This window comes from Myxocyprinus asiaticus, chromosome 38 (genome assembly GCF_019703515.2).
Source record: "Myxocyprinus asiaticus isolate MX2 ecotype Aquarium Trade chromosome 38, UBuf_Myxa_2, whole genome shotgun sequence".
Taxonomy (NCBI): domain Eukaryota; kingdom Metazoa; phylum Chordata; class Actinopteri; order Cypriniformes; family Catostomidae; genus Myxocyprinus; species Myxocyprinus asiaticus.
The window spans coordinates 35,968,291-35,981,004 of record NC_059381.1 but is presented as its reverse complement, the minus strand read 5'-3'; the positions used below and the strand labels follow the sequence as shown (position 1 = coordinate 35,981,004).

The following is a 12,714-nucleotide window of genomic DNA, read 5'->3' as shown; positions in this document are numbered from 1 at the left end:
TTCCAGACAGTTAAACACATTTTTTAAAAATTACATGGGGAGTGTGTCAAGACAGCAGGTTGAAGTTTTAAGATGCTGTACTATTTCTTCCAGAGTTTTGCCATCAATTGCCTCAAATTCAGACATAGTGACTAATTTCTGAACTTTTTGTGGTGGGTGCTGTCATGAGTGCAACATGAGGACAAACTGATCACCATTCTAATATCATTGATCTTCTTCATGAAAAATGATGCAAACTCACTGCATTTGTTGTCAGAGAGTATTTAATAGGGAACCTGTGCTGGGGGGTTAGTTCGTCTCTCTACAGTAGCAAAAAGAGTGCAGGTGTTTATATTGCTGTTTATAAAGTTTGAGAAGAAATTCTGCCTAGCTATACCTCGTTCCATATTGAAAGCATGAAGGCTGTCTTTATAGATATTATAATGGACTTCAAATTTTTTTTCCCACCACATTAGTTCTGTTTTTCTGCATTTTCTTTTCATGCTTTGTACTGCTGTTGTGTTTCTCCATGGTGCTTTACGCCTGCCAGTAATCTTCCTGACCTTTACAGGAGCAGTGCCATCAACAGCATTTTTAACTTTTGAGTTAAAGTTATCAAGGAGAACATCAACACAGTCTGTGGATATACTTGGTGTCATAGATATAGCCTTCATAAATTGCACACTGGTATTCTCATTTACTTGAGAAGCAAAATGACTTAAGAAATGAAAGGAATAGTTCACCCAAAACTGATAAATTCTCTCATCATTAACTCACCCTTATGTCATCTTAAAATTGGATGACTCTCTTTCTTCTGCAGAACACAAATGAAGATATTTTGAAGAACATATGAGGTGTTTTTGTATATACAATGTAAGTCAATGGGGTCCAACACTTTCAAGCTCCAAAAAGGACATAAAGGTAGCATAAAAGTAATCCATAAGACTCGAGTGGTTTAAATGTCTTCTGAAGTGATATGATTGGTTTTTGGGCAGTGTCCATAAAGGTGTTATAATTGCCTGCTGGATTTAATTTTCAGGGGCATTTTTTTATGTTTATAAAGGCAATTTTCTAAACATATATAAAATTCACTGTCATTCTTTTATTCAAATCATATTTAATGTGATAATGTATATTGCTACTCTTGATGTATAATTTAAAGAACTATATCAGATGGCATAAATAAAAAAAATAGAAACTGGCATTTTTTTGCCCCCACATTTTTAAGGGCATTTTTGCACCGAGCCCCCCTTCATTTCTTACCCTGGTTTTAGGAGAAAAACAATTTAAAATGTAAGTCCTTATTCACTATACATCTTGACATCTGGCCCAACTGTAACACAGTGCAGTTTTCAAGATGGTGATGCTCTGACAATGCATCCGGGTTGCCAGGTACTCAATCATTGTACATCAGTAGGATGCTGCATTGTCATTTTTTTATGGATTAATCATCAACCTTTCTGGTGAACGGTACATTTTAAAAGTACAATATTAACCACTAATAGTAAAATATTTTAACCTCCGTCTTCATTTTCAAAATAGCCTAAATGGGCGTGGAAACCGCAAACCTGGCAACACTGCGTCTGGTTTGTGTACAGCACTCTGCTCATGTGCCAAGCACAGGGAAGTGTGTGAATGAGCTTTTCTCATGAAAGAGCCAAGAAGACTGCAGATGTCAAGCTTTATAGTGAATAAGGACTTAAATTCGGGTCTCTTTCCCACCCAAACCTATCGTAAAGTTTCAGAAGACATGGATTAAACCACTCAAGTCATATGGATTACTTTTATGCTGCCTTTATGTGCTTTATAGACCTTGAAAGTTGTGAACCCCATTGACTTGCATTGTACGGACAAAAACACCTCATTCACCCTTCAAGATATCTTTGTTTGTGTTCCGCAAAAGAAAGTAAGTCATAAAAGTTTGAGACGATGTAAGGGTGAGTAAATCATGAGAGAATTATCATTTTTGGGTGAACTAAACCTTGTCTACTTTCCCCAGTCTGATGGTGAAGTATGGTTTTACTTACGGCAAAAAAAGGGTTAGGAAACACTGCTCTAGACTGAGCCGTACCTGTTTCCTGGCTTTGATGCGTTTGTAAGCGTAGTCAGGGAATGGAGAGCAGGGAATGAAGTGTCCAGTGCCGGAGGTAACGTGCAGGTTTCCATCTTCCAGAACGACCTTCCCCTGACAGATGACAAGCAGGGGCGCTCCTCTCAGCTCCATGCCCTCAAACACGTTATACTCCGCCACCTAGAGGAACACAGCAACATCGATTACAGGGATGACGTTTGAGAGCTTTTATTGTATTTTGGGTGATGCTAGGTCTGGTTCCAAACCCTATCCTGGGTTCAGAACCCTAACCCAAACTGTCTGAGATTTTATCGCTTGAGGTGGCCTGTCTCTGTACTGTTGGTTGCTAGGAGGCGTTCACAGGCTGGTCGCAGTAACATTATTGGTGGGCTAAATGGCCATAGCTTTTGAAAATCTAATAACAAATTAAATATAGCCTATTGATCAACAAGATCAACAATTATCAATGTATGAATTAGACCCACTAGTGATGTTTCGTTCAGGCATCTCATTTATGAACGAGGATATAATGACCACCGGAATGAAAGGAGGCGGCATGTTGTTTGTTCAGTTCAGAAATCTCGTCCAACAAGAAAGGGGCCGGATGAATTCAGGGGCGCAAAAATGGGGTATGCAACATGTGCAATGCATAGGGGCACCACATGAGGGTTGGGGGGAGAGGGGGTGGGCGCCAAAATCATACATTTTAAATCTCCATAATACCTTATAAATAACCCTCTGCCTAACGATGTTGCTCTGACTGTCACATGACAAAAATGGTCAGAGGGGGAATATGTTCTGGCCTGGGCACAGAAAAACAGTACACTGAAATGAAGAAAACAATGCCCAAGTGGATAAAGAGGGATTGGTAGGCTTAACTTATCACTTTATTACTGAAAATCTTGAAGAAAGGCTTGAAGTTAACCGAAATTTAACGTTACCGAGAAGTAGAGGTCTGCATTCCCGCAGAACTACTGCAGGACCAGCGGAACCCGATGAGATTTCTCGTGGCATGGTATTAAATTTCCGCGCTGAAGGCGGTAGCAGACGATATGTCTATGAATTGTGTGTGGAAGTGGGGGGTCAGAGAAAAACCTAAAAAATCAGATGTGGATATCTAGGCTATTTCTATATTAGGCTATTAATTCATGAATGCAAAAAATATATATAGTTAAAATAATAATTATTATTATTTTATTCTACAATTCAGTTATTTTGATAACAATTAACAGAAACCCAACATAAAAATTGGCACACAACTAAATTTTCCAATATTTAGTCAACGGTGCTTTACAAGAATGGCAGAGCAAAGCGTGGACACAATGCGTCATCAAAGGATGTGAAACTGGGACTAGAAAATGGTCAATTTAAGTGTCATGCGTCATCTGATATAGCAATCACAGAAAAATAAAACGTTATTTGTGTACACTTATTGTATATTTCCACACTTTTGCCCTGTGTGGAAAACAAATGCGGGGTTGCATGAACGGGAGCGGTCGGGAAGAAAATCATTGCAGGAAGAGAGCGGGTGAACATGGAGTAAAATTCAGAGGGAGCGTTCGGGTGCGGGATAGAAACTTGTGGGTGCGGGATGGAAAAAAATGGTCCTGCGCAGACCTCTACCGAGAGGTACAGATGGCCAGCTAACATAAATATCAGTTCATTTTCGAGTACTGACATCCAACATTGATGCTGCATACCCCTCAGTTGCGCCCCTGGATGAATTATGAGTAAATGTGATGGATAACCACACATTAAAATTATATATAGATATTTTTAAAACTCAAAATTACTTTTATGATATTGTTGTGTTTTTTTCTATAGTTTGATAAAAGTAATGCTAAGCAGTTCACAAAATGATAGCTGTGCTGTAATTTGTGGGTAAACGCTTATGATGCTTAAACACTGCTGACGTTTCTTAGTAGATACGTAGACACACAGGTTTCAATAAAGGATAATTAATAAAGGACTTGTTTTGGTCATGAACAACTCAAAACACATAAAAGACGCTTTTCTGACGCCACCTACTGGTGCACAGGAGTAATTAGCAGAAATTGTCAACGAACAAACCCGTGAACAAATCTGAAAAATATTTTTTGGTGAACGAATTCAAAAGTCACTGGGGTGAATCAAAACCCAAATCTCGTTTTCACTAGTTTAGGGTTCTCCTTGTGATTTTGATTCAGATTTGCAAATCGATTTGCTAAATAAATTGTTCAGACTGGTTTTTGAATCATTTTGACTGATTCAAAAGAATCAAATTAATAAAAAGATTCAATTTAAAACTATTTGTTTCCAAATCGGACATCACTTTCACCGATCTGCGTGCAGTTTACATGTGCAGATGTGTTATTTTTTTGCGGTCCACCATCGCAAAACTAACAAAAGGATCTGGAGAAATGTATCTGAGTGAAATGATTAATTTTCTCTTCAAAACATAGTTAAAGGTGCACTCAGTAATTGTTTTCCACATTAAAAAAGTTAACTCCTAAAGACATATGTAGGAAATCATGAGCACTCACATTAAAATGAAGACTCCAGTCATATCAGTAACCTTATAAAAGCTGTTTTATTCTACATGGAGAGGGTCTGCACATGGGGGCTGCCATGTTAGAATCACATGACCAGCTGAATACTACTCTCTTAATCTCAGTAACCGTCCTGTTATTTGACACTTTCACTCACTGATTAAAGCAATCATGACTGACTGTGAATACTACATTTCTACAATGACATCTGAAACTGAAAACTATTGATTTTAAATTATGCTGCATCCAAGCCACTAGGTGTCAGTGTAAGTCCAAGATGACACAAAGACAAATGTTACTGAGTGCAACTTTAAGTCAAAGTGAAAGTCAACAGAAATATTTATCTTGAATAAAGTCGAAATTTTCAAAAAACTGTACTTTAACAAAGTATTTGTAGTTCGTTACTATACACCTCTAAATCTCAACAGATTAAAATCCCCACCACTAAACCCCCAAGATGCCGACAATTTTTCATACGTTTTTTTCACGCATCATTTAAAAATTATATATATATTTATGTTGCCAATGGTCCTCTATCTCTCGTGTCACTGGAAATTGTCAGTTTTGGTTGAGAATTAATGATATCCGGTCGCTCTGCAAGTCACTAGCAGTGTGAACGCCCTTTAAGGCAGCATCCTAATTGAAATGGAACTAAATCAGTGGACCTCCTAAGTCGGTGGTTCTCAAAGTGTGGTGGGTGCCCGGAACACTGCCTTCTTTTCATCCACCTTTTCTCCTTAAGCCTTGTTTACAGTATATTTTTTCTGGCACTGCAGCGCATGCATCCTGTGCGCAGCTCTCGCCGTTTCTACTAAGATGCGTTCAGGTGCGCTCACTACGCTGCGCTTATGTAAACAAAGATGTTTGCCTGCACACGCCAGATTCTAGGATTCTACTGGGTGAAAAGGTGAATTAATACATATATTTCTGCCTGTTCCTATCACATGGCTTCAGAGGAATTTAAATATAGCGTGAGAAGTGATATGGCTGACTTTTATGGTGCTTTTATGTTAATTTGTGGCTTGACAGTCACAATCGCGATCCTCTAATCCTTCCTTCTTGTGTTTCATAGATGAAGTTATTCTTGTTTTGAATGAGAAAGATGAGTAAATTACGTAAAATCAAAGTTTTCTAAAACATCACTTTAGAAATAGTAACGACTGTTTAGACAGTTTCTAACAAGTTATTGGAGAAACAAGGGTGTGTGTGTGTGTGTTTGAGAAAGAGAGAGAGCGATTGAGCGTGTGTGATTACCTGTGTCTGTCGCGCCTCCCAAGCAGAGATGAACAGTAAAGCTACAGCTGTTCCTCATTTTTAGTGTTAGTCAGCTTGCTGTAGTTAATGTAATTTTGGTCATACATCCTATTTTCACTATGTAAAAAAATAGCCGTTCAAGCGGGGTACCCCCTGAGTATTTTGAGATAGCCAGTTCGTTCTCCCCTCCGCCATGTTGAATGTTTACATCTGCATTTTGCTCCCAACGCAGAAGCTCTGGTAAGTAAGCACCTTGAGTATGTGTGATTATTTCATCTGTTGTGTCTTTCAGCTGTGATCAGCCTTAATGCTGAAGCTGTTAGTTTAACTGTATTTCCCAGCTGTAGTCTAGTAGTAATCCGACCGATAATGAGTTGAGTGGCAATTGCCGATGACTTAAAAGAAACTGCTCGCTGACTGGCAGCGCTGACTCATAACACACAAAAATGGTCTTTTGTCACCACCTGCTGGCTAAAATCTTTAATGTCACAGGTGTAAATGAAAAGAGACGCACCTAGAGCTCTTTTACACATCTGCACTGCTCTTACACTTTAGAATGCCGTGAACAAAAGCGGAGTGATACAAACAGTAAAGCGTCTGAGTGCTGATGGTGTGAGACATCAGAACTCATGGAACATCTCGTCCAAACAGATCTGAGGATGAGAAATAACTGTTGTATATTTTATACATTAACATTGCTCCTGCAGAAGTATAACATTTAAATGTATTAAAATGTAAAAGAAAAAAAATATATTTTTCTCTCCTTTTCTCCCCAATCTGGCATCCCCAATTCCCAATGCGTGCTAAGTCCTCATGGTGGCGTAGTGACTTGTCTCAATACGGGTGGCGGAGGACGAATCTCATTTGCCTCCGCATCTGAGACAGTCAATCCGCGCATCTTATCATGTGGCTTGTTGAGCACGTTACCGTGGAGACCTAGCGTGTGTGGAGGCTCATGCTATTCTCCGCAGCATCCACGCACAACTCACCACGCACCCCACCGAGAGCGAGAACCCCATTATAGTGACCACGAGGAGGTTTCCCCAACGTGACTCTACCCACCCTAGCAACCGGGCCAATTGGTTGCTTAGGAAGCCTTACTGGAGTCACTCAGCATGCCCTGAATTCGAACTTGCGACTCCAGGTGTGGTAGTCAGCGTCTTTACTTGCTGAGCTAACCAGGCCCCACGATTCATGTCAATTTTTTTTAACTTTTAAATCTACTCAACTATAAGTAACTTCAACATGATTCAAATAACACGTTCTATATTAGTAAGTATTCAGTAGCAAAATAGATTGCTGTCGACTGTGGGCTTTTGTTCAATGATATGGGGAAAAAACTACTTATTGACTTCTAAAGCCACTGTTTGGTACAATTAAACATGTAATTAATCATCTAGAGCCCCTCGGCCTCGCACAATCAAGCAAGGAATTTTGGCGTGCTTTTCGATGCTGATTTAAAGATTGATAAACATATAAATTCTGTGGTAATAGGTGGCTTTTTCCAACTAAGGGCCATTGTTAAATTGAAATCTTTTCTTTTTTTTAAGAATCCGGAGATTGTTATACATGCTTTCATTTCTTCCCCACTGGATCACTGTAACTCATTGTATTATGGTATTTCACATGCTTCATTGTCACATCTGCAAATAGTTCAAAATGCTGCTGCCAGGCTTTTGACTGGAACTAGGACGCAAGTTAGTATTTCACCTCGGATGGCATCTCTCCATTGGCTACCAGTTAAATTTAGAATTCAATATAAGATTTTATTATTTGTCTTTAAGGTTCTGTATGGTTTGGCACCTTCTTACATTACTGAACTCTTTCAGCAATATCAGTCTCCTAGACCAGTGTTTCCCAACCTTTTTTCTGCCACGGCACACTTTTTACAACTAAAAAATTCTACGGCACACCACTATCCCACATAGGCTAACCATCGTTAATATTGTTCCTTTTCAAGAACTTGTATATGTTTTCTGTCTGTCTTAGTAGCGTGTTTACTTGTAATGTTTGAAATTTGGCTATGCAAAAAAAAAAAAAGAAAAAAAGTCACATAGGTAGGCTACGCTGTGTGAGGTCACAGGTGGCAAAAGCGCTAAGTGGGTAATGATAAAACAACAAATTTGCTTCTTTTCTAATTTGTAGATTTGTTCTTGCAATGCCACAACAAATTACAGGGATGCAAACTCATGAGGGGTGAAAAGGTAAGACAATCACTGGTCCACGAAATTTTTTCATCATTGTAAAGCGCGTTTCACATGAGTTGAGGAGGCGTCAATGCTCCGTTCAACACCAGCGTCAAGCACCGCATTGCCCTCCACATGACAAGAGTTGCAGAAAGCGTCACAGAGGGGCGATTTCACGAGTTTGCCACATAAAAAAGTGGGAGGTGTGCACAATAAACATTGAAAACATGAAGATAATCTCAGAGTCTTCTTTTAACCATCCCTAAGTCCCCTCTAAAAACTAAAAGGGATTGTGCCTTCTCTATAGCGTCTTCTCACCTTTGGAATAATTTGCCTCTGGATGTCAGATCTTGTAAATCTCATTTGAAGACTCATCTTTCTCCCTTGCCTATGACTGTGCTAGTGTGTGTATCTATATTTACTAGTGTTGCTATAGTATGTTATGTTTTCTGAATGTGCATGCCGTTTTTGAATAATGATGTGTTTTTGATTTTGATTATGTAAAGCACTTTGGTCAACATGTGTTGTTCTTAAATGTGCTATAGAAATAAATGTGATTGATTGATTTAGTATTGTCTAATAATGCAATATATTTCAATCTAAATATACTTGAATTACATAATATTTTTAATTATTTGAATTATTATGTATTATTTATACTGCATTTCTTAGCAAATATCGATTAATTAATGTCCTGAAATTAATTTGATACAAATTTTAAATTGAATGACAGCCCTAGATATAAAAGTAGGACAGGACTTCAAATCCAATTCAGTCGACTTGTGTTCACTGATGAATCATGCAAGCCAATTTTGTAAGTCAAAAATGAGGGACAATTTTGATTTCATGCTGAATTTGAAGTTAACTCACATGTCATTTACAGTATTTATGTCACAAATGGCCTTTTAGAGTTTGAGCTTGTTGCGCAAAGAGGAGAAAAATAGTGAGATATTTCACACTAATAAAGATCATGTGTAGAAGAGAGGGAGAGAGAAAGAGAGTCCTTTATTTACTCTGTCATACAAACAGCTGGATATAGCAATGACAAAACATCCTTTTCTCTTTCTATTTTTCAACACCTTTTAAATGACATATTGCTCTTTTCTAGTACTATACTCCCCTCTTGTACTATTTCTCACAAATCAGTTGTTCTCTAGTGGATATTGTAAATGTTGTGATGTTCTGCATTGATCCACAGTATTTGGCGCTCATCCATCCTTTGTATTCATGAACAGGAAATGACATGTTCGCTACTTCTGCCAAGAATTCTGGCTCATGTAGATGAACACAACCTTAAGACTTTCTCGCAGCTGATGAAATCATGTTTTAGTTGACTTTGAGGAGAATGGGAACCAAGGATACAGAGCTACAGAGAGTAAACAATCAATAAACATCAGCCATTTTGTCTGCAGTGATTGGCAATGGCAGCCATGTCAGTTTGGATGTGTAATGGTCTCTTGGGGAATGACTGAAAAGGAAATGAACATGTGATGTCATTTTGGCAGTGCAGGAGTTGCTGAATCTGAATCCCAGTGATGAAACACTTTGAAATTACCAGCTCTGAAATGATCCAAACATTTCACTTTCTGGACAAAAGAGTGATTCATTGAGAAATCAGCACCACTCACTACACTGCTATGTCTACCTGATCTAACCCTTAAAGTGAGCTTTGTTGGTGTAATCTAATGTAGTCAAGTTATTTCATTGATCTTATGTATTATTTCAGACTTGTTACCACAAGAAGTACTTTTTTGGGTTACATTTTTATTCTCTGTGTAGTTCTGATTCTAAACATTTGACAGAAAATATGGGACCCACAACATGATTGCTGATTTTACATATTGTTTAATCTAATGCTTGCAGTTTGTGTCTTTGCTCGTACTGTATTACTTGTCTTAAGTAATTGTTTGAGAACTCTGGTTTGGAAATAACCCCCCCCCCCCCCCCCCATACAGGAAATGTAGAAGGCTGCTCAGGGTTTGATGTCACACTCTGCTTAGACAACGCCCCTGTAAGTGGCCTAATGTTTCCTGTTGTTGAATTGACCACTAGCAACTAAATGGAGCTTTCTTCTTTATTACCATCAGCACAGACAACATGAGTGTTCCACTCATTCAGTGAAACAAAGGTTGCTTGAATTGCTACTAATATTCTACACAGGGTAACCATGGTCACGGAAAACTTGGAAATATAAAAATTTAAAAATTCCTAGGTCTGAAAAAATCATGGAAATGAATATACCTCGATGAGCCAAAACATTATAACCACCTGCCTAATATGCTGTTGATCCTCCGTATCTCGCCAAAACAGCGCCGACCCGCCGGGGCATGGACTCTACGAGACCCCTGAAGTTGTCCTGTGGTATCTGGCACCAAGACATTAGCAGCAGATCCTTCAAGTCCTGTAAGTTGTGAGATGGAGCTGCCATGGATCAGACTTATTGGTCCAGCACATCCCACAGATGCTCAATCGGATTGAGATCTGGGGAATTTGGAGGCCAGGGCAACACCTTAAACTCTTCATCATGTTTCTCAAACCATTAAAAATGTGTGCAGTGTGGCATGGCACACTATCCTGCTGAAAGAGGCAACTGCCATCAGGGTGTACCATTGTCATGAAGGGGTGTACCTGGTCTGCAACGATGTTTAGGTAGGTGGCACGTGTCAAATTTACGTCCACATAAATGGCCGTACCCAGGGTTTCCCTGCAGAACATTGCCCAGAACATCACACTCCCTCCACTGGCTTGTCGTCTTCCCACATCCTAGTGTTCTCACTTCCCCAAGTAAACGAAGGACACGTACACGGCCATCCACATGATGTAAAAGAAAATCTCAAGAAGACTGATCGGACCAGGCGACTTTCTTCCATTGCTCCAAGGTCCAGTTCTGATGCTGGCGTGCCCATTTTGGGCACTTTCGACGGTGGACAGGGGTCATCATGGGCACTCTGCGTCTATGCAGCCCCATACACAGCAGGGTGCGATGCACCGCATGTTGTGACACATTCCTCCAGTAAATGTAAGCGCAGTATAGTTCTAGCGGGAAGACTAGCAGCTGTACATCATCGCACCATTAGCTAGGTAACTCCTAGCCAATCACATGTAAGCCATTGCTTTATAAGTCTGCTCACAATCTATCACATTGCTGTTTCAGTGTGCTAACATGGCAACCTCCAACACCCCACCACCACCAGTTGAGTCCCGTCCTGCACGGGGGTAGGCTCCTCGCCCCTGCCTCCTATCTCCGGCAGGATATGACGGTTCCGAGTACAACTTCTTTGGACCGCCAGACGGGGCTTACGCCAAAGAGAGACATTACATTTCTGTTTTATATTCATCAAATAAATGTCATCTTAAATTTCACTCAAGTCTGCAAGTCTTCCTGATAGAACCATCATTAAAATTTTCTGTGACTTGTGCACAGTAAACCTTCTGTCGGTTCGGACCAGACGGGATAGCCTTCATTGCCCTCGGACATCGCAGGGCGCCGAACACCCTGTTGCTGGTTTGTGGTTTGTCCCTCCTCGGACCGCTGTCGGTAGGTACTCACCACTGCTGACCAGGAGCACCCCACAAGCCTTGCCGTTTCAGAGATGCACTGACCCAGTTGTCTGGCCATAACAATTTGGCCCTTGTCAAAGTCGCTCAGGTCTTTACTCCTGCCCATTTCTTCATTCAACATGTTGACTATGAGAACTGATTGTTCATTTACCATCTAATCAACCCAGACCTTGACATGTGGACTTGTTAGAAGATGATCAACTTTATTCGCTTCACCTGTGAGTGGTCATAATATTTCGGCACATCGGTGTAAGTTAACCCCACTAAAATTGAGCTGGAAATGTCCCAAAAATGCTGTTTTCAAAAGACTATTGGAGATTTTGGCATTTTTTTAGATTTACATCAGGATCTGGGATTCAGGACAAACTTATGATATTTCACGGATCACCATCATTGTGATTGCCCCTCCTCTTAAAATAATATTCTGGGTTTAATACAAATTTAGCTCAATCAACAGCATTTGTGGCATAATATTGATTACAACATTTTTTTATTTTGACTTGCCCCTCCTTTTCATTAAAAAAAAAAAAAAAAAAAAAAAAAAAAAAAAAAGAAGCAAAAATCTGGGTTCCAGTGAGGCACTTACAATGGAAGTGAATGGGGGCCAATCTGTACACATTAAAATACTCACCATTTCAACAGTATAGCCACAAGACGTAAACAATATGTGTGTTAACATGATTTAAGTGTGGAAAAAATCTACTAAATCTTACTAAACTTTTTTGTGTAAAATTATAGCCAATTTTACAACTTCGTTACCATGATGATGTCAAAAATACCAAAAGCCTAAAAGGACTGTAAAAATGACGATTTAAACTACTTTGCAGCTCAAATAATATGAGTTCTAACATTAAATACATTTTTCAGTAGTGTGACAGTAAAATAGTTTTTAAAATAGTGAAGCTTTTCCAGTAACAAGCTATACCTACGTTTCACCAATCTCTAATTAGACGTTTCTGTACGCCATTTTGCCTCTTTTATCATAGCAAATTATTTAGTTAAATGCTGCTGTTCATTACATAGTTTTCAACTTGGTTGTACTCTAATTTGTTTGGAATTCTTTCTTCCAGCATCCCTCCACCAACCCAATGTCTCCTTAATTTCTCTTATCATTTTAATCTTAACTTCAGTTAAT

At 39.3% G+C, this 12,714-nt stretch overlaps 1 protein-coding gene across 2 annotated transcripts in view; it reads right to left on the bottom strand.

The window, feature by feature from the left end:
- The window catches only part of LOC127429132 (dihydropyrimidinase-related protein 3-like), an 88,660-nt gene that overhangs the window by 7,191 nt on the left and 68,755 nt on the right, over positions 1-12,714 (bottom strand). For both annotated transcript variants that reach the window (XM_051677973.1, XM_051677972.1), the window contains exon 12: positions 2,051-2,230. In XM_051677973.1, coding sequence (XP_051533933.1) covers positions 2,051-2,230 — 180 coding nt within the window. The remainder of the gene's footprint in view (positions 1-2,050; positions 2,231-12,714) is intronic.